Genomic DNA, 23,898 nt, shown 5'->3' on the forward strand with positions numbered 1-23,898 from the left:
TAAGCTTATCAGTCAACCAAATCTCAATAAAAAATGACAGCCTTGAACACCCCAAGGGTTAGAATGAAAAAGAAGAATAACACAAATGGTGAACACCAGAAGAAAAGAAATTTAATTGGATAACAGTAATTGCTTTCAGGCAGCCAACAGAAATAAAGCAACAGGACTATAAGAAATAAATCACTGTTGATGTAGTTTTACCAATATCATTTTTATATATTTTATTTTATTATTATTAATTTTTTTTTACCTATTTATTTTCCATCAGAAGCCAGGCTATATTCACTGTTGACCAAACAGTTATTCTCAACCCACTGTAGTATGTACAATTTAACTTGTGACCCAGTGTGTGTGTGTGTGTGTGTGTGTGTGTGTGTGTTGGAGAAAGATGACCTTGATATAAATATCGAAACACTGAATTTTATTTTAACTGAATTAAAGTAAGCTCTTAAACATGGTAGTGTGTATGTCTCCATAATTATTCATAATGATTGTTGATCACTGTGTAACCCCGAAAGAAAGGAATTGATAAGCTTATTCTGAAGGGATAGCAGGAATCAATGAAGAGAAGTAGTTAGTAGAGTGAGCATAAATTAGACTATGAAATGGTAACTAAGATGCTTATGTATTACTAAGTTTGGAAGAGAGCATGGAAATTCTGTGTCAGCTCAAATGAACAGTGGGATCGGAGGTGGAGGAGGGGGTCTCATTGTATTTCATATAGTTGAAATACTATGAGATATAGGATTGGATGAACAGTTGCTCAGAAGAGAAGTAATAATAATAACCCAGAATGGACGAGAAAACCTAATGTTTTTAATTCCTTTCACAGAGTTAGATGATGTGATAACAAAAGATGCAAATGATTGTTGTTTAGGAAAGAAATGTGTAAAGGGAGCTATATCCAACTGCATCCCCATAGTTAGGAGAATTAATTGGCTGAATAACACTTTACAATAGCTGCAAAGAAATAAAGAGGTTGTTGTGAGAAGTGTGATGGCAAGACTGGAGTATAATAAATTTAGTTTAATCCTTTATCCAAGGGTGAGCAAACAAAGTTTGCACCTGAAAGTATCTTCAGGACTGGGGTAAGGTGGTACACCTTATCTGCAAGGAGATGTGTTTTTCATTATGGGAGATACTGAGATAGTAGTGATTGTTAGCTTGCTCCACCTTTGCAACGAGTTATCCGGTGTTGTATCACCTTATCCCAGTCCTGAAGATACTTTCAGGTGCAAACTTTGTTTGCTCACACTTGGATAAAGGAGTAAACTAAATTTATTATAGTCTAACCAAGTGAAAAATAAACTTTCAACATCAGCAAGACTGGAATACTATAAAGAGCAGGTTATGATTTTTAGAAGAGTGATGTTTAAGTAGGGAAAATCAGATTACAAAGAGAAGTTAGCTGCACAGGCATGGAAATTCTGAATTTTATTGCTTGTATCAAGTAAAAGGAGGAATGGCTGTCGAAGTTAATCTTAGTGAATGTGCACTGTTGAAAATTGTCAGATACAGAAGACATAGCTGAATCATTAAGTGATCTGTTTTTTAGTAATCTAGTGTATCACAAATGACTGCACAATGTGCTTCTTTGAATAAACAGTCTGGTAGAATGGCATATCTTTGTGCAGTGTAATTTTTTTTTTCAAGACATTTAATGAAGGATATGTAGTAGACATTATGATTTAAATAATGGTTGGAACATGGAAAAAAAAAGTTAATGATAAAATTCATTAACTCCAGTGTATTGTTATAAAGTAAAGATTTCATCGATGAAAGAGAAAAAGATCAGTTAACAAAATTCAAAACCGATGCAAGTCGACATGTGCCTTTTCAGCTGTGATTGATACACAAGTATTGGTCACAGCTGAGTAAACAGGAGAACATACTATTAGAATTCAAAAGAAACATTGGTTAATATTTTGGAATTCAAATGCAGAGCCACATAAATCATTAATTTTTTTTCTGTTTTACTTAACTGTGACCTTAGACATTTATAAAATAAACATGTGCTATGTGATGCATGCTTGAATATTATCAACCAGTTCTATTTTCTTCCTGATGTGTAATACAGAAATCTATTGGAGTTAATAAATTGTGTAATTTTTACATGTGTGCTAATCTTTATTTAATTTAGTAATAATGCCAATTTTTTATTTTATTTGAAACCCTACTCCAGAGATCACACATCCTCCAATAAATAAAGCATATTAGAGGGTGGGGGGAAAGTAAAGTATCGTATCTCACACTGGGCAATAAATTTGTTGCTCACTGTGAGACATGATACCTTACTTTATTTATTTTTTTTTGTTTTATAGTTGCTCTCCATCATTATGATTATTTCAAATAAAAATCATAAAAAATTAAATTTACTTCATATGAAATTATATTTCCTTAAACCCATTTAAATAGAGGCTTTGATAACTTACTTTTGCATTAAATCTCCCTTCTCTGTTTGCACTGTATTTGAAAGTGTACATTTTTGTGATAACTGTTTTAAAGCAGTATTGTAAAATAATATTCTAAGTGGATAATGTGTTTTTTCAGCTTGCATTATAGAGTATTTTATGCGCTCTACCTATTTGAAAACAGTTGGTCAGGAACAATAGGATCACTTTCAGCACTGAAAGAATGTATTAATGGTCAGCAGAGCATCATGAGGTATAAGTAAGTACTATTCCCCCCCTCAGATATTTATTATTAAACAGGCATTTCTAAAGAACCTGAAGACTGAGAGGCCTACACTACCATTATTGATGCCACTGTCTATCATACCTTTTCTTAAAATCATTCACCAAGAAAGCACTCAGGACTGCTTCTGACATTTACTTGTTACCTGCTCTACAAGCAAAAATTACTGGTCCTTACGCCCTTGCTAATCACTCATATTTAGCAAGATGTGATTCCCCCCCCCCCATCTCTCTCCCATTCAGTAATGTATTGAAATAGAACAATGGAGCGGGGGGAGTCACCTCTTGTTTGTTTTGTTTTGTTTTGTGTGGTTATTAAGGGTGTAAGGACTAGAAATTTTTACTTGGAGAACAGATAATGAGTGGAATGGATTGCTAGAAGTAGGCTTGAGTGCTTTCTTGGTAAATGACTTAAGGAAAGATATGATAGGCAGTGATGTTCTATTTTTTTAAAGCACTTTTAGTAACTTAAATGTTTTTATCATATTCCTTCTTTTCTATCTATCAGCTGAACTTTGTAACATACACATATTCTGTCTGTTTTCATAGGGAGTACTCCAAAAGTGATCATCATTTTGTACATAGTGTAAGCAAACAAAAATTGCATGTGAAGTATCTTCATGACTAGGCTACTTGTATATACAGGCTAATGACTTCACATTAATTGCTTAGTATCCTATCACTTCCATCGGTGAGATTTCAATAAAGGTCAAGGTCAAAACTGGTCTCTGTAGCGGCCCTTCCCACAATGCATAGCATTATACATGCCTGAAAGGATGTGTGCTTTGCATTATGGTATATCAAGGCAGTTGATGTGAAGTCATTAACTTCTATATACAAGTAGCATAGTCATGAAGATACTTCATGCACAAACTTTCTTTGTTTACATTTGGATGAAGGATAAAACAATAATATAATTTCTTGAAAACTTTAATTTAATTTATAACCATGTGAAAATACTTTTCACTTGGTTGTACATAAAACTCGAAATCAGTTCGAATTGCAGTTGAGATTTCATCATTAAGACCGTTCACAAATGCTAATTTTACAAATAAGATTCTACCAGAAAAGTTGCAGCTAACATGCATAGAAACTATATGAAAATGTACTGCCCAAATCGGAAGCAAAATACATATATTAAAGCAAGCCCCTAAGGGCAGTATCTGCACAAGCTGACACAGTTCGGTGTCAACTTATGCAGATACTGCCTGTGTGCTTACTTAACACATTGAGTGTTAAGTAAGCACACAGTTAAGTCTTTGTCACTTTTTTTTTTTTGCTGATTTTCATGCCAAATTTATTACAGCTGTTATTCAACTTAATTAGGGAATTTTGGATGATAAACAAATAGGTTTGTTTATCATCATCTACATAAAGATAAAGAGCTAAGATTAACATCTATAATTCTATATATCAAATCTAATGCCATTTTCCTTCATAACATGATTCTTATAGATGTTGAATAACAGTAGAGATGTTATGCACACTTGTCTCACACACTTGATTTTATATCAAACCATTTCTTATATATCCTTCAGTTCAAATTGAAGACTTACAAGTCAAATATACACTGCTTGGTAAGAAATCAATGGACACCATAGTGTGAGGAACAACAGCCATAGCACCCACCTCAATAAGAAGTAGAATCTCCTTTCGCTGTGATGACTGCAGCAATCCTAAAGGGCATGCTTTCCACAAGTGTATGATGGTGATCAAAGAGAATTTTGGACCATTCTTCCTGTGGGCACATAATAAGGTTCTGGACTTGTGGGTTGGACCATCCCAACCTCACCCAATGCTTCATTTCATCCCACAGATGTTCAGCAGTGTTGAGATCAGGACTCTGTGGAGGACCAGTTAAGTGTGGTGACTTTCATGTCCACAAACCATGCAGTTACAGCAGCAACCTTATGACATTGTGCATTGTCTTGCTAAAAGACACAATGTGCTTCCTAATTTATGGCATTTCCATAGAAACACCACAAAGTAGGAAGCATTGCATTGTACAGAATGTTCAGATACCTCTCAGAGCTCAGATACTTTCTTCACAACATGAACAGAGGTTCAACATGGAAACCCATGTTGCAAACTTCTGTTATGAATGTTTTTGAGCAGATTCATGTTTCAGTTGATTCCCGGAACTCTTGAATGTGTCTGCTGATGAACTGCAGTTTTTACATATTATCCTTTGTAGCACACTATAGTCACTTTCAGTGAGTGTGATGGATTGCCCACTGCAGGGTAGCACATGTAGTTGATTCCGTGCACTTCCATCTCATTATGGTATCACTGACTGTTGAGCTAGGATGGCCCGACTTGTCAACAATTTGCCGAACAGATAGGCCTGCAACATGGCATCCTATCACAATGCCTCTTTCAAACTCTCTCAGTTCCCTTCTCACAGCCATTTCACTTGGACACAGTTGCACTGACTTGGGAACAACATATTCCTTCAATTTATACTGGGCTATAAATGTGTGACTCATTACATGGTACGATGCACCTAACCCATGGGGTGTTCGTTGACCTCTTTTCAAGCAGTGTAGATTATACATTGCTCAATACATTATCTCATTTACACCATATAATTGTAGTCTTTTCAGTAGCTTTTGTCTTGGCACCTTGCTGTATGCCTTTTCCAGATTTACAAAACTAAAATACAGATCCTATTTATATTCCCATAATTTCTCAGTTGTTTGTCATAAAGTGAAAATCTAACCCTGACAACCTGTATTTGGTGTAATCGTTCTTCAAGTTTCCATTCCACAATTTTTCTTAGCCTCTTTTCAAGTGTGCTTCCATAAACCTGGAATTATTCCAGGTAAGAAATAATTGGATGGAATCAGTATGGAAATTCTTATCTAATTTCCACATTCAGTTTTATTTCCCTGTTTACAGATAGGCTAATTAGATCTCTATTCCATTCATTCAGAATTCAGCCATCTAAGAATCAGGCATTCAGCTGCCTGGTTCTCTAGCTATTCCAGCTGCCATTCCACATTTCAAATTTGACAGCATTTTCTACATCAAATATTGATATGTACTCTTGATCGCATTTCTGTTTGGTGTTTTCTACCACAGGCCTGTGACTTCTTGTTTCATTTAGTAATCTTTCAAAGTAATTACTCCAGGCACATAGAAAATGTCTATTTCCAGTTTTGATGTGACCTTTATCATCTGTGATTCGTTTTTTACTCTTTCTTCCATTTCTAATATTTTTCAATGGACCCCAGAGCATTTTGCTACCATCCTAATATTTAATTTCTATATTCTTACCAATGTCTTCCCATTAGTTTGGTTTAGCTGCTTTCACACTTTGCTATCTTACATTTTCTCAGTATTTTCTCAGTGCACATGCTCATTTACTTGCCATGAAGTTTGATTTTTCTATCATTGCAGATAACTTCACGTGTTTCTCTGACTGAATAATTCAATGTTTTCTTCAGAGTTTGTCAGTGATTCTCTAGGGTTTGATTTTTCTCTTCAAACTGTCATGTTTTCTTGAATCATATTTGTGCATTTCAGTCTAGGAAAGCAGCTGACTTTGATTCTGTATAAACTTTCTTACACACTTTTCTTTTCAATATGTTATTCAGTTTTACTGTACTCAAAATTAAATTTTAATCGCCTTCTAATTCAGTTCCCTCTCTATACCCTTGTGTTCTGAACTGGTAAAAACAAACAAAAAAAAAAACCACTGCAGAAAAAAGAGATCAAAGTTTAAGACATTGGTTGCATATGATCTTGAAATATAGAGTGCCTGCATGGTTTGAGAAGGAGTAGGCTTAATGAGTGTGCTATCATAGTCAGAGCTATGGATAGGATTAGTGGTGATTGTGGTTAGGTCATTTATGTATAGGAGAAAGAGAATAAGTGATAGAATGGAGCCCTGAGGTAATCCTACATTAATGGCAAAGCTCGAAGAGAGAGTGCTGTCCACCACATGTAATGAATGATCAGAGAGAAAGTTAGCTATCCAGTTATGGGGAGGGTAGTGGGTCGACTGAAGAAAGGCAGTTTCCTATTATAGGCCTTGATGCCAGACATGATCAAAAGCCCTGTAAATGTCTCAAGGGGGGTGACAGTATGTATTTCTCTGAACCTTTCCACAGCTCATGTCCAGTGGTGGGTGATGTAAGCTAAGAGGTCATCTGTAGATCTAGATTGGTGGAATGAATCCATTCTCATGGTCACTGATTAACTGATGGTCTCTAGGTGTGGAGGAATTAATTATCAGTAACTTTCTTCATTATTTTGGAGAAGATTGAGGCAATGGCAGTTGGTTGGGAGTTGGAAGGCAGGCTTTTATTTCCCTCTTTTTTGGAATAGGTTGGATATATGCTTCATTATGAATAATTATGGAGCATTCACAGGCTTCCTTGAATTTACTTTCATACTATGTTTTGGTCTGATGTAAGGACCGCCATGCCTTTCCATTCAGCTCATTGGCATGTTTCAAGTGCATGGTCAAAAAGACCTGCTTTTCCTTGAGAAAGGTAACTTGATGTGTTGTTTATGTTGTACCTATAACCCACCTATGTAGGGTGGGTTATAGGTACAACAAATCTGGTATACACCTGGATGAACAAAGGAAGGAATGAAGGGGATATTTAGAAGAGCTTAGTATATTTTTTATTTTCATTGGTGGTTGACATCTGGCCTTAATGTTGTATTTTTGTAGTGTATTGTCTATTCTTTTGGATAATCCTCATATATAGGAGATAGCTCACCTACAATATACATAATATCTGAGAAAAGAAGAAATCCACATAATGAATACTAGAAGAAAATAAATTTAATTGGATAACAACACAGTAATTCTTCAGCAACAAACAGATTTTTAAAGTAACAGGACTATAAAGAAACAAATGACTGCTGATGTAGTTTTACTAAGATAATTGTGGTTTTTTATTTTAATTTATTAATTTTTAAAAATTTATTTATTTTATTTTTTTGTTTTTTATATTTCCACCAGAGTTTGGGCTATGGTCAGTGGTTGACCATAGCCTGAACTCAGCAGTTATTCTCAGCCCGCTGTAGTATGTAGTACCAATGTAGCTTGTGATCCGTATATATGTATTTCTGTGACCTTGATATAAAGGTCAAAATGGCAAATTTTATTTAAATTTTAATTAAAGTAAGTTCTTAAACATAATAGTGTGGCTCCATAATTATTCATAACAATTGCTGATTATCATGTAACTCTGAGTCTCATCAATCTTCTATGATAATAGAAGATTGATGAGATGACCAAGTTCAAATGCTGTTAACTCTAGGGCACAACACTTGAGTACAGGTGGAGAGATGCCATTAAGTTATTTAGAATTCTTCATATGTCTTTTTGCCTAAAAGTCACAGAAGGCATGTGATGCTCAGTTTTGGCATAGTAGAAGCACCTTCCCTTTGTCATCTATGCAGGAGTTGGAAGAAAAAGAGTGATGCCAGGAGATAGCTTTATCTTTTGTTTGCTTAGCAGTAGTGCCATCTGGATGAGAGAGAGGGAAAGAAGTAGAACCTCAAGTGAGCAGAAGTTTATCCACTGGCCTTTTCAAGGTACCAGTAGGCACAGCTTCCATTTAGACAGGAAGTGAGTTATCTGCTGTTAGTCTTGAAGTTGGATTTGGATTTACTGATGATTGTTTTACATTTATTGTGTGCTTCAGCATAGGCTGAAAATGAATCTGGGGTTTCTTTCAGCACCTGCAGTAAGCTTTTATAGATATCTAGACCAGACTTCCTGCTTCTGACAGAAACCCAAATTTCAGTTTCATTCATAGGAAAGTGAATAGGTAAGAGTGGTTTTCAGAATTTGGAGAGCAGTAAATGTAGAAGATTAATGTCTGAATGGAGATAAGGAAACCTTGAGCCAGAAAAGTTCAAAAGCAACGACTTCTAAATTTAGCATTCTCTGGTAGGCAATGTCAGATTGTACACAGCCACAGGTGCCATTCTTGTGACAAAATGAATAATTTTGCCACATTTGGGAATCGAAAGTGAACTATGGTTGATGTAAGCCACAGTTTCAGTTTCTGTCAGGAGTTGGAGATCTGGTCTGGATATTCGTAAATGGTGTTGAATGTCATTTATGTTGGAGTTAATGCCATGAATGTTTGTAAAGTGGATGCGAAATTGTTTTTTTTTTTGGTAGGAATTCTGGTGTTTTGAATATTCTCTTTGAATATATGAATATGGGGTCAGTTTTCGAGGGAGATTTATTTTGATCACAGTGTCACTGGCATTGTTTGTCTATTTCATTTTAGGAAGAAAGGAAGGCATGGTGACATGCTCCATACAGAGCAACCAGTCTCTTTGCCATAATATGGCCTCAACAGTGCCTCAATCATACTACAGCAATCCCTCAATTAGTGCGCCTAATGCGTTCTTTAAAACAGGCGCATTAATCGAAAATGCACTTATCGAATATAATAACCTATGGGAAAATGTATAATTCGTTCCTCAGATTTCTTTTTTGACCCTTAATTTTTTTATAAAAGAATGAGAGTATGTCTCAGTGCCTAGTTAAAGGAAGACCATGAAGCTGAAAGACAATAAAACATATTCAGAATAGAAATTTATTATTCTGCTTCTTAACAAAAATTGAGCTAACGTGGTTTGGTGGGCATTCTGTTTCTTTTTTTCATACAACTGACGGTATGGCATTATTGCCTCTTCTGTAAATTCTACTGTTTCTTCTTCACCAGGGTCAGTTTCTAAGCACTGCTGCTTAAAATCTTTGATTGTACGAAAACTATTTTCAGATTGTTTCTGTGTTTGGGCTTGTCATTGATTAAATTTTCTTCATATTCTTCAGGATCTTCCTGCTGTATATCTAAATTTAGCAGGTTGGAATCACTCTTAATTTCTCAGAATCAGATTTAATTAACTTAGATTCATTTGAAAAGCCTCTAAAATCATTTGCACAATGTGGAAGAATGTGCTTCCAAACGGCTTGCATATTGCTAGCAGTAATTTCATTCGACTTTGCGACTTTATAACCAGGCTGAGATTTCTCTGATTTGGCTAGAAAAGTCTTGGAAGGCATTCGCTTCCAAAAAAAAGGCCAGTTTCATTGACATTAAATATTTGTTGATCACAATAGTCTCCTTTTTACACAATTTTCTTCAAAATCTCTGGATATCTACTTATCTGCACTTGTAGCTTCTCCTGTGAATCGAATGTAATGTAGGCTATTTCTCTTTTTGAAATGCTCAAATCACCCAGCACTAACGTGGAATTCTTCTTCTTTTCCATCATTGATAGCCCTTTCTTTCCAGGTGCTTTTGATTTAATAAGGCCAGTGTTTAGCGGGATCCATTTTTGGTTACAATCTTCGATCCATGTAAAAAGAAGTCTCTCTCTAATTCAATCATTATAATACTTTGATTTCGAGTGTATGCATGATGAACTTGAAGTAGCCTTACCTTTCTCTTTGCATTCAGTAGTTGATTTCACCCATTTTTGTGTTCTTGTCCTATCTCTGCTCTGGACTCGCCTTGCTCATTTTTCTTTATTATTTCAAATTTTTCTTCTGATGAGATTACTTTTCGAATCATTTTCACACTTCTATTTTTTTGCTCACTAATTCTTTTACTCATGATTAAAGGTTAGGAAAATAATTTAAAATAAAAAAGTAAGGAAAACAATTGCATGTGATATGATCGGCAAAATGCTATGCAAAGCAGACGACATAAATTTTGGCGGTAAATTTGGAACATAGTGTACATGGAAATAGTGGAGTATGCCATTAAAAAATAACTTTGTAAAATGTTTCAAATCGATAACTAAATTATTTCATCCTGGTGAGTGATTTTTTAAATAGTTAGCCATAAAAAATGTATAGATCGAAAATTTTTAAAATCTGTAAAATTTTATTTTAAGATGTATATATGCGCACTAATCGAATTTGGGTATCGAAAAAAAATTACACACTGATCGAAAATGCACTAATCGGGGGGCACATTAATCAAGGGATTGCTGTACTACTAATAATAATCAGACTCCTACTAAACTGTACAACTATATCGTTAAGGATAATTAAACCTATTCAAATATGCAATACGGAGCTTAGTTCTTTACTCTATGCATATGAATCCCTGTTAAATAAATTTGCTACAAAGGTTCAAGAGTTTATTGCAGATATGATGGTTGTAAATAAATTTTTGAAAATATTGGTTTTCTTTATTACAGATCTCCAAATTCCACATTGAAATTTACTCATGAACAAATGCGCATTATAAACCATGGATTACAGCAAGGTCAAATAGTAAAGATCATTGCTTTTGCAGGTTTGTTTGTATCCAATCATTTTCAGGAATATGCTTTCTTGTTAGTATTTTGAACTGTGTAAGAATTTACTTAAAATAATTTTTTTGGACTTATTTGATTTTATGAAATAATGTTTTAAGCTAAGTATATTTTGTTTCACTCTAATTAAAATTTAAATCATATGTGGTTTCTGCCAAGTAAGATTTCCTGGAAGAGCAGTTCTGAGAAATATGTACATACACACACAATATTTTTGTATTTGTGTAATATTATAAGTTTGCTTGTGTAATAAGCATGTGTAGAAAAGCTTGCAAAGGAATTATTCATGCTAACATTTTAAACATATAGACTCAAGAACCAAGTGTGAACATGAACAAAACAAATATGATAATTTATTATGCTGGCATTAGCCTTATTATTATTATTAAGCAGCTGATATTTTGTTAGATTTCATGCCAGCATCTTCAACATCATCAAGAAACAAAAACAGAACATACAATGCATGGAGAGTGGTTTGTAAGTGGAATACATTGCCTGAGTGTGTTATGAATGTAGACACACTGAATCAGTTTAAGGCAGAGTTGGATTAGTATTGTGTGGAGGTCAGATGTTAATAATAATAATAACAACAACAACACTACAGTCACAGAATTGTATTAGTATAGTTAAGCTGGAACGTTAGTTCTTTTGCCTATTACAATTCTGAATTATCTTCACAAGTTACTTGTAGTTCCTGTGTTCTCTGGCAAGTATTTTATGTACTCCAAGGATGCTGGTTTGACATGTGCCACCATATTATGTTTTGATCTGTTGTTTTCTACAGAACAGAAATGTCACCCTCAACCACTGCTATTCACTTCATCTGTACTGTCTGAACTATATTCTGTTTGATTCCTTCTGAAACAGCAGCAGCCTAATATAATTATATGTTTTATGCATTAAATTTATACCATTGAAAAATTAACGTGGAAAACTTGTGCACTGGTGTTTTGCTTGAAAAGATCAATATTCCACCCATTGGTGTGAAATAATATTGATCTTAAGCCATTCTGAAATTCTTGAAGAATTACAAAATCCTATAAAGGGAGAAAAAAAAAAACTTCTCCATATACTTTGCCAACACTCACAGCCTTGACATAAACATTAATGACGTACACCACCAAGTATATATATATATTATGTTCTGATCTGTTGTTTTCCACGGAACCACGAATGTCACCCTCAACCATTGCTTTTCACTTCATCTGTACTGTCTGAACTATATTCTGTTTGATTCCTTCTGTAAGATGCTTAGGCTGTTTGTGTACTACAATGTTTGATAATTGGGTAGGAGAAATGGAGTGTATTTTTCATCAGAAACTATTGATAGAGGTTGGTGAGAGGTCATTTATATATAGGAGAAAAAGGATGGTCAATAGAGCAGATTCCTGAAGTATTCATGCATTTTGGTGAAGTCACAAGAAAGGAAAAACCATTCACCATTACTCTGACATGCAGTGAATAACAAGAGAAAACTGGCTAACCAGTAACATAGATTGGAAAGTAGATTAGAGGATAGCAGTTTGTTGATAAGCTTTGTGAGACCTAATCACAGCACAGCACAGGTTTCTTCATCCCTTTCTATGGCTTGTGTATTGAAAAAAGCCAGGAGTTATCTGTCATGGATCTAGAATGGCAACATCCATAGTAATTGGCCTCCAGTTATATAAAAGTTTACTGTTAATGACTGTCTTCCTCTCTATTTTAGAGAGGGCCAAGATTAGGATAATGGGTTGATATTGTGATAGCAGGCTTTTATCTTCCTTTTTTGTTTAATGTAATACAATCTAGCTTCTGTTTGGTGTTAGATAGATACCAACTGAATATAAAAGGGTATAAAGACTACACAAAGTGGGCATTAGTTCCACAGCACAACTTTTAAGTTCAACTGGAGAGATTTTGAAGAACCAGAAGACCTTTTTTGGTATTTAGTTTATTATGATTCTCTTGATATCCTTCTAGTAAAATATGACTGAAGGTGTGTAATATGCACTGTTTCTGGTGTAGTAGTAGTAATTACTGGAAATGGAGAATAAGAATGATGCTAGGAGGTGAACTTTGCCTTTATGATGATGTTCTGGTGTTACTATCTGAATGAGAGAATGGTGGAAGCACAGAGAAGTAGAAGTTGCATCTATTATTATTTGCAAGGCACCAGAAAGCATAACTGTCAATTATACGTGAGAAGTTCTATGCATTTGATCCTTTCAAAGTCAGATTTAGATTTGTTTTGCATTTTCTTGTGCTTTTATATAAGCTGAGAATGAAGCTAGAATCCTTGTATCAAGCCATTGGCGATATGCTGTATTTTTTTTTTTTTTTTCCCTTGAGCAGTCTTGCTGCATCAGTTGTTAAACTATTGCTTGGATAGTGGTTATGAAGTTTTAAATAAGTGAAGAATGAAGCTTTGTTCCAGTGAGAATAATTTTGTTTAGCTCAATTGGATCAGATTTTAGTTTCAGAAGGTGGACACAATAATCTGACCCTCTCAAAGAAAAGTCTTGGAAGTAATCCCTTAGTACTTGTAGTGCTAAAGGGACACAAAGTTGTTGAGAGAAGAGATTTCTATAAGAGAGGTAACTTTAGGCCTGAGTTACTGAGTGAAGATATGACCTCTGCAGTATACTGAGAAGGAGAACTGATTAACAAAGGATGGGATCCTGTCTGGAGAGTATTGACTGATAGTCTGGTTGATGTACAATTTGTGTTATGTTATTACTTATAGTAAATGCATTTACATCTCTTCCAGCTCTTGGTCAATGGAACTGAAAAAAAGAAACCAGGTAGAGCTATACAGGGATTCAAAGAAAAGAATTTGAAGAGGATAAAGTATGATCCGAATGTGATCAAGGCAGCAGATGAATGTTATATAGTGGAGCATTGGAACCCTTAAGGCAGGGAATCTAAAATGTTTATCATTCTCTGACATGGAATATAAGATTGCACAAAGGAACATGCCATTCTTAGGTAGAAGGTATCATGCAGAGTGTAATTTGGTCAATAAAGATATGGTAGTTATTGAAATGGTGTACATTATCTCCTCTGTTATTCATCATTTATATTGATCACTTTATGAAGTAAAGTGGAAATAAACCTGATTTCAAAATTGGATATGTTAATCTTAACACTTTACTTTATACAGATGATGTTATACTTTTAAATAAATCCAGTACAGATATTCAGGATTCCTTGACTAAATTTAATAATAGATGTAATAAATTTGGTATGAAAATTAACAATAAAAAGACAAAAATAGGCAGAAACATTGAAAACATCAATGGCATCCGAATGGTGAACCTATAGAACAAGTAAAACATTTCAGCTATTTAGGCCCAATTTTTAGTCAAGATGGCAAATTAAACATGGCAATAAACAACAGAATTAGCAAAGCTGATAGGTAGGAAGTCAACTGAATAAATTTGTATGGAATAAGACAGAAATTGGTCAAAACATAAAATTAGCTGTATTCAAGACCATGTTCAAACCAATTTTAACTTATGGATCCTGAGAGCTGGGTTAGAAATAAATCACTTGAGACTGCAGATATGAGAGTTCTTAGAAAGATTAGGAGAGTGAACAGATGGCATCAATGGCAGTATCATATTAAAAAAGAAGATATTGGTAAAGAACTTGACATTGTTAGCATTCAGGAATGTGTTAGCAGAGGTAATCTTAGGTGGTATGGTGCGATCACTTAAACAGAATGGAAGAGGAAAGGTTAGCAAAACCAGTGTTTTTAGCAGGAAAAGGAAGATATAGGTGGATTGATACAGTAAAAAGTGCCTTACAAGACAGAAATGTAAGATCTGATAATATTGGAGTCTTAACAGATGACAGATTATAAATTAAAGATATCAAGAAATTATTTACTTGGTTTAATCCTTTATCCAAGTATAAGCAAACAAGTTTGTGCCTGAACTATTTTCAGGACTGGGGCAACTCACATGTACTAAGGCAAGTGATGTGAAGTCATAAGCAAGTTGCCCCAGTCCTGAAAATAGTTCAGACGCAAACTTGTTTGCTTATACTTGGATAAAGGATTAAACCGAATATATAATTTCTTGGTATCTTTCATTTATGGTATAACTAAGTGGAAAAACCTCCAACAGATGACAGATTAATTTAGAGGAAAATTGTCAATATTAAGTTAGCAACTTCTTCATATAGTACTACCATTATATCTTGTACACCCCCTTGAGGGTACATATCAGGAATTTGACAACGATTATTATTTATTGTAGTTGCTATTTGCGGTTCATTCAAAGAGAGATCAGATTTGGATGTTTAGATAGATTGGTTTGCTAGGTACAAATCCTGAAATTCTCTATTTGTGGCTTGGCAGGGGGCAGAAGAATACTGTACCTTGGTAGCAAGTTTGGTCTTATTTATCCAATTACACAGATGTGGTTTTTCCACAGAAGATAATTTGGTTTAATTATATAAATATTATGTTATTGTTTTTTTTACAATTTTGCATACCCATCAATGTTTCCCCTTTTTATGATTTAAAAAAAAAATCATATATTTACACTGTGGAAATTTGTCTTATTTTGTTCTGCCATTAACAACACTCAAAAAAAAAAAAAGCATTTCTTTCCATCTAGTTCTGCACCTGTGAAACTGAGTTAATAGTAGACTAATAAATTGTTTACCCCCCCTCCCCCCAACACATCCATTATTAACAATAGAGAGCACATCTGAGATTACTACTCAGTTTGATCATGAGTGAGCACAAGTAAATGCTGCCTACTAACATCAAACAGATTTGTATCTTATTTGTCTGTAAAATACTTCAATGGGCAAAATTTCATTCTTGATGTTTATTTTAAGTGAAACTCTCAGAGTAATTTTTCATTAATACTAGCGCGATCTAAAAAAAAAAAATGATTGCCTATTAGAAAAGAACATTTTCATGAAAGCAAAAACTGTAATATGGGGAAATGTTTTGAATATGTATATGCAGCAAGCATGTGTTCAAGTATTAAGTAGCACTTCTGTGCTGTTGGTGACACATACTAATGCTGTGACACCACAAGCAAACTTCAGGATAATTAATGCCATACCCATTGACACATTAAATAAAACTCCTCCCAATTATTAGTAAAAGTAAAGTTCTGCATGTGTTGTTTAATTAACATTAACATAGTTATAAATAGGAAATGAATTTTTTTTTAAAGTTTGGGTGATGACTAAACTGATAAGATGTTTATATGAAGAGAATCCCAAAAGCTATGGCAGTATTAAGAGAAAAATATCATGGGAATAGCTAATCTCTAGGTAAATACTGTATGTACAATTCGGCCTTCCTGATCCTGATTTACGCTCATGTGTAGACCCACACTTTACCGTGTAGGCATTTGAAACTGAAATCCCTACGAATAAGTTGGTTACTCCTTATTACAGGAGTGTCTTATGTCTGTAAAGGTGTGTGTGTGTTCACGGGGCTGGTTTGCCTGTTCTGAGAGACGAAAAACCAGAGTTTCTGGGTGAAAAAAACCCTCTATGAGACCAGCTAACTCACCTTTACTCGAAAGAGACCAGATAAAGGTTCGTCGTGCATGGACGGGAGTGAACCCAGGTCTTTCCGACCAAAGGGCTTTGTCTATACTGACTGAGCTATAGAGGCTCAATTAGGCCTTGCTAAAAGAAAGAAAAAAAAAGCACATTTCCAGAACATACAGTTAAATCTTCTTTTATTATAATTTTATGTGCTAAAAACAGAATTCTTTAATTACACTCTCATTTTCATTTGTTATATATAACATAACTGACAACATAACAAAATTTACTCAGCTTATCAAAATGTTAACTGCTTGCTGAAATGGTTGAAGTTTTATCCCTCTTGCTTTTTTATGAAAGTATGGCATGATGTTAAAAAAAGTGATAAAAACAGAGACAAGCACTGTATCTGTATTTAAGACAAAACTGCATTGCAAAACTTTTTTCAGATAAAACTGCATTGCAGTTTTATCTGAAAAAAAAAGTGTCAAGTTCCTACAAATAGTACAACTAAGCAAATGAATTAAAATATATGTATTGTTTCTTTTTGTGTATTCTAGAATATTGTCATTCAATCTGAATGATTTTTGTAATTGTTTCCAATAAATAAGTGAAAGAAAACAGAAATAATAATTCAATGATTGTGAAACAGTTTTCAATGTTTCACAGTCATTGAAAAGTTTTAAAAAATTTGCAAAATTATTTGTTTTGTACAAAAAGTGATTTCAAAAGTTATTTCAATATTAATGATGCTGTGGTTGTTTGATTTATGTATTTATGTTTGATACATGTATTTAATACATATGATGCTGTGTATGTTATTACATGTTATTCTTTTTTGCATACTTTCTATAGGTTTACACACAAACACACATGCTTGCATTGAGGTTTTTTAATGTCATATCAAATATCTTAAAAATAAGTTACACACACATAAAATAAATGCTCAAGGAGACGTGTTTTGCATTATGTGAGATACTGAGATAGGAGTGATATTAGCTTGTTCCACCTTTGCAACGAGTTGCCCAGTGTTGTACCACCTTACCCCAGTCCTGAAGATACTTTCAGGCGCAAACTTTGTTTGCTCACACTTGGATAAAGGATTAAACTAAATTTATTATAGTCTAACCAAGTGAAAAATAAACTTTCAACATCTTTCTCTAAATCCAGAGTAATTTAATAAAATGGTGGCACACCGTTTGGTAACTCCTATAGGTAGAGATGAAGTTGCTAATGCTTCTGCCTGGTATCTCCACTTGGGCCTGGCTCCCACTGAAGAGACCTCAGTAAAGGTCGAAACTAGTCTCCATCTCAGTATCTCCCATAATGCAAAACACATCTCCTTGTGGATATGTATAATGTTATGCATTAAGGGAAGGGCCACTACCCAGACTAATTTCGACCCGGTGGTACAACACCGGGCAACTCGTTGCAAAGGTGGAGCAAGCTAACATCATTCCTCCTATCTCAGTATTTCCCATAATGCAAAACACATCTCCTTGCAGATATGTATAATGTTATGCATTAAGGGAAGGGCCACTACCCAGACTAGTTTCGACCTTTATTGAGGTCTCTTAGTGCCCTTCCCTTAATGCATAACATTATACATATCCGCAAGGAGATGTGTTTTGCATTATGGGAGATACTGAGATAGGAGTGATGTTAGCTTGCTCCACCTTTGCAACGAGTTGCCTGGTGTTGTACCACCTTACCCCAGTCCTGAAGATACTTTCAGGTGCAAACTTTGGTTGCTCACACTTGGATAAAGGATTAAACTAAATTTATTATAGTCTAACCAAGTGAAAAATAAACTTTCAACATCTTTCTCTAAATCCAGAGTAATTTAATAAAATGGTGGCACACTGTTTGGCAACTACTATAGGTAGAGATGACCTTGCTAATGCTTCTGCCTGGTATCTCCACTTGGGCCTGGCTCCCACTGAAGAGACTTCAATAAAGGTTGAAACTAGTCTGGGTAGTGGCCCTTCCCTTAAAGCACAACATTATACATATCCGCAAGGAGATGTGATTTGCATTATGGGAGATACCGAGATAGGAGTGATGTTAGCTTGCTCCACCTTTGCAACGAGTTGCCCGGTGTTGTACCACCTTACCCCAGTCCTGAAGATACTTTCAGGCGCTAACTTTGTTTGCTCACACTTGGATAAAGGATTAAACTAAATTTATTATAGTCTAACCAAGTGAAAAATAAACTTTCAACATTACTATATTAATTTTTTTTATTATATATAGTGAGTTATCACTCTATTTACATAATAAAAAATTAACAAATATAATTATCTTCCAGAAATTCTAAGGACTCAAGTGAGAGCCACTTTGTGTAACTCAGTGGTTATGTACTTACCGTATCTCTAATCTCTCTTTGTACACATTCGCTGAAGATGTATTTACAATGAAGCGACATGCTTAACACACACACCATGAAAAGAACCAAGACCCCCTTATGCTTTATAACTGTACTCATAGTTAGCTTCCAGGAATGATCCCAAATTCTCCTCTTATTTAGTGTGTTTCATTCCTCAGTTTGCTTAACCACCTCACTGGCCATTATGGATCAAATACGCATCCTAATATGCTTCGTATCCATCATATATTGCAATGTAATATCAATGGTATTTCAATTTTAACATGCACTTCACATCCATGATAAACTTGACGTCTATAGACGTTTTGGCCGGTAGCGTGGTTAATCAGCACATATTTTTGACATATTCTAGCAACATTGTCTTCTTTTTCCAAACTAATCATATCCACTAAGTTTAAAAATTTTTATAGATCCTTACTATTTGTAAAAAGGGCTAACTGACTTTTGTTATAATTAACAAACTAATATATATTTTATATATCAGCAAATTAGTTTGTTTATAATATATAACAAACTGATTTACTGATATATAAAAACACACACCAGGCTGAATTAAAACTGAATCATTAACTCACTCTGACCGAAATTATACAGTATTGCTAAAATTAAAAAATCTAAATAAATTTTATCTCTTTCCCAGAGACAGGTTTTGACAGTCATCTTCCTTGCATCCCTTAGTGGATCTTAAATGTAGTTATTAAATGTGAAAATCTTGAGAATGGTAATGTCTTTATTTCATACAAACAGAATGAATTATGTGATTTGAGTTATTTTTTATTTCTAAAGACTTTTTATATTTTTTCAAATCTGCATTTTAAAAATAGGTACAGGAAAAACATCTACGATTATAGAATATGCAAGATTAAGACCAGGAATGAAATTCTTGAATGTGATGTTTAATAAGTAAGTTATGATGAAAAATTGCTTTTTATATACGACACTTATTTTTTAATTAGTGAGAAATCAACATTATCATCATATTCCTGTTTTGTACCCAGAAACAATGTACAGGATATGATGATAATATTACATGATTAAGTTTGCATTATTACTGGCTTTCTATTGGGTAGTTTTCTTTTCAATTAATCTTATTTGTTTAATTTCCCATACTCTGCATTCTAACATCTCAGTTTTCGAAGGCAATACCAACAGCATCAATCCATCTAGACATTGTTCAACCTCCAGTTATTTTTCATGCCATAAAGCATCTGTATTGTTAAGATGTTCGATGCTACAATGGCAGAAAAATTCTGTTTCGAGCATTCAGAGGGGAAAAAAATAAGGGGATGTGCAAACTGATTAATGTTAACATTTCTCTGATCCATTGGCTGTATTAAATTCTGGAAAATTTTTGAAAACAGAGACACAGATATTAAGTGTCCAGATTGTCAATCATAATACATCAGAGATGCCATAATTAACTTGGTATGTGTCTGAAATTTAGAAAAAAGTGTAGCTGTAAAGACATTGTAAAAGGTAAGGCCTTTATCAATTTTTGTTTTTTTAAAAAGGGTCAGATGATGATTATAGTTAAGATAATTCTGGGGTCATCATCATCATTTAAAACAGCTATCTGGATTACCTTTGGGATTCACAATTTTAAATCATGTATTCTGAATTCCATAAAGCAATTCTTAATGAAAAACAAAATGCTTTATTGAGTGATGCAGTTTGTACCTTATATTTGTTTCAAAGTTGTTTTGTTTCTCAAATCTGAGTTAACCGAGCTGCTATTTAAAATAGGAGCCACAACACTAAATTAAAATTAAATACATTATTATTGACTAAAAAAAGTCTTAAGTAACTTTATTTATATACATTGCATTGTACCAATTATATTACAAGAATAAAACTCATACAGATTCATCAAGATGATTGATGAGAATAAATTAAATATCTTGAGAAAGGAACTTTCTAAAACATTTTAAATAATGTAATTAGGAAAAAAAACTTCACAAACAAGCACGTGGTTGTCCTTTAGTAATTTTTTTTGTTTTGACAGACTCTAGAAGAGTTAGTGAAAATTTTTCTCACTAAATGCACAGATTTACTCAATTTTATGATTTAACATAACTGTAGAACAACAAAACATAATTAGTATTTCTCAGAAAACATAATTGTTTTTATATTTAGTCTTTCTTGAATCTGTTTTCTCTCTCTCTCTCTATTAATTTGAGCAAACAAATGTGTTTGTTCAGATTAAATAGACCAAACTACTAGTTGAAGTCATTGTTTGTGATGGGATTCAAAAAGAAACTGAGGACATTCCCTAAACATCTGCCTAGACTATACAGCTTCTTTAAATTTATAAGTTGCTATTTATAAGTTTTATATTGCTATTTGTGATACCTTATCTACATTGTTAATCTTTCTGTCATTTATGTTTATGTGATTACCATATTTTAAATCATTGTACCAGAGGTTGCTTCCAAGAGACAGAGTAAATTTTAGGATGCCATATAGACTTGTAGTAGACTTTATTAGATGTCCTAGCAATAAGCTTTCTGTGTAATTATCCAAGTATGGCTATCTGCTTTTATAGATATATCAAAATACCTTAATTTTATGACCAGAATTTCTAATTTCATCTTGCATTTATGACTATTCCAGACTAGATATATTCATTATACTAGTATATATATTTTTGCTAACATATTTTTAAAGATATTCTGAATTTACTTATTTCATATCCAATATTATTGGGCTCTTTGATTTTTATAATTAATTCTGGTTATTTCGTTTGCAAAAATAAACCATACAAATAAATTAGAGGCAGCAGCATGAAGCCCATTTTCCTTTAACTTTTGGCAAGGCTCCATAACTCAGTCAGTAATGATAGTGTCATTTTGTTAGAAAGAATTATGTTTGAATTCTGTCTAAGATGTAAAGACCTTTTATAGGTGATTTTTCAACTAAATGGGAGTTACTGTTGTCATATGCTGGCATCACTCACACACAGTTAACAGACATGAGCCACCAGCCTCATGGCCTTGGTTACTTTGGTATTACTGACAAAATATATCTGTTTCGCAAAGAATTTTGAACATCTCTTCTCCAACTTTCACCAAGCCTTCAATAGTGTAGACTCTGATGACATTTTTGTTGTATGATAATGTTCATCAGCAGGTTCCCTGCTGATGAACGATGAACATTGTCATTACCATTATCAATATCATTCATCCTAGTATACAGCAGGCTCCCTGCTGATGAACATTGTCATTACCATTATCAATGCCATTCACCTTAGTATACAGGGTGAATGCCATTGATTTAAAAGTGAAAATAGCACTTGCAACTCAGCTAGGCAGAGATAAACCTCTCAGTTCTTGGTTAAGAAGACAATCACAGGACATTATAGTCATACTCTATCTCACCATCATCCATGTCAAACATTTGTCACTGTTAGAGTGTGTCATCAGTTGAATGTTCTCTCTTGCTCCATGAACACTTCATTACAATAAAAATTATAACACACAATTTCTGCTTATCTGTCTAATAGTTTTAATGATTGTTTCATCGACAGGACCACAAACAAGTAGAGCTACTTTATCTTCATTTGCTAAAGAAGTTAACTATGTAGTCATCCAAGGAATCTTTTCATGCACCACTGAGAACTGTTTACCTTCATGTTCCATTTCATCCTGTCTGGAGGCTTTCTTCACTTTTTGGATTCTATAAAAGATAAAAGTCCTCATTAGAATTTCCTGGTGTTTATCAGATCTCAGATCCCTTGCAACTGTGATTTACCTTACTATACTAATAATTGGAGAGGATTTGCTGCTTGTTATGGGAATTTATTTCATATCCAAACACAAATAGTACAACATTATTTACAACAAATTAGGTTACATTACAAATGAGAACAGCTTAAATTTGGTAGGTGAATTATACAGGGAATAATAAGTAAAATATGAAGAAAAAGGAAACTATACATAAGTTATGTACAATAAATATGATGAGATGTTCCTCCAGTATCGTGTGCAATCAACTTCTCTTTCTGTGCAGAATATAAATTGGACATAAATAAAAGCCTCTGCATGCATACATACCACACACACACACACGGTTTACTTTCAAAAGACTTAAGTGCTGCATAAACGGCATGTTCCTCAGGGTAAGACTGTAAAGCTTTACTACATCATCCAAATCTGAATAGGTCCAGTGGACTATCTATATCCTTGCCATAGGAAGTAACATTACTTGACATTCATTTAGTGTTAATTTTTTTACTTTATTATTTTTATTTATTTTATATGCCTTTTACTAAATGTTTCTAGAACATTAGTTATAATTAGACTGTACTTCTTTACTGCTATTTGTGATACCATATCTTCACTGTTAATCTTAATATCATCTGTGTTAGTGCGATTATCATCCTTTAAATCATTCATACCAAAGGTACCCCCAACACACACACACACACACACACACACACACACACAGTGAAAATTCTTTGAATAAAGAACAAGTGCTAACATCTTGCTGGTTTTAAACCAGCATCATCAGAGCACAAATAGTTTGTCACACTGCACAAACATTAGCAATCAGTTATTAGTGAGAAATAATATTTATTATATTTGTATATGCTGGGTCCGTCAAAAAAATTTATACATACTTCAGCAAAAGAAAACCCTGTATAAAAACTGTAATACTTAATTTATACAGCCATCAAGGGATGAATACAAGTTACCTTTTGACTTCTACAATTACACGAGGTGTTCAAAGTTGTTACTATTACTATCCAGACACTTATTATTACGGTGAACTACTGCTTGGGCAACATTGGCCAAAGTCTCCAGCGAGATTGCTGCACATGCCGTTTCAATTTCTTTCCAAAGGGCTACCAGTGTAGCTGGTTTTCTATGATACAGTACATCTTTTAGAGTCCTCCCATAGATAGAAATCATCTACTATGTGTTAAATCAGGAGAACGTGGTGGTGATGGGGGGGGGGTGAATCCTATCCATTGTCCCTGCAAACTCTTCAAGGTAAGCTCTCACGTCTTGGTGGTGGTGC

General features: G+C 34.0%; 1 protein-coding gene across 7 annotated transcripts in view; it reads left to right on the forward strand.

Annotated features, from left to right (window-relative positions):
- LOC150108400 (F-box DNA helicase 1-like) overlaps window positions 1–23,898 on the forward strand; it is a 378,469-nt gene that overhangs the window by 96,605 nt on the left and 257,966 nt on the right. For all 7 annotated transcript variants that reach the window (XR_016548131.1, XM_090390741.1, XM_090390746.1 and 4 more), the window contains exons 7-9: window positions 2,551–2,670; window positions 10,881–10,978; window positions 19,707–19,785. Coding sequence is in view for 6 of the 7 variants with exons in the window: in XM_090390741.1 (XP_090246867.1) it covers window positions 2,551–2,670; window positions 10,881–10,978; window positions 19,707–19,785 (297 nt within the window). In the remaining variant the exon portion in view is untranslated. The remainder of the gene's footprint in view (window positions 1–2,550; window positions 2,671–10,880; window positions 10,979–19,706; window positions 19,786–23,898) is intronic.

Source organism: Typopeltis vanoorti, chromosome 3 (genome assembly GCF_054136105.1).
Source record: "Typopeltis vanoorti isolate ZY-2024b chromosome 3, IOZ_Tvanoo_1.0, whole genome shotgun sequence".
Taxonomy (NCBI): Eukaryota; Metazoa; Arthropoda; class Arachnida; order Uropygi; family Thelyphonidae; genus Typopeltis; species Typopeltis vanoorti.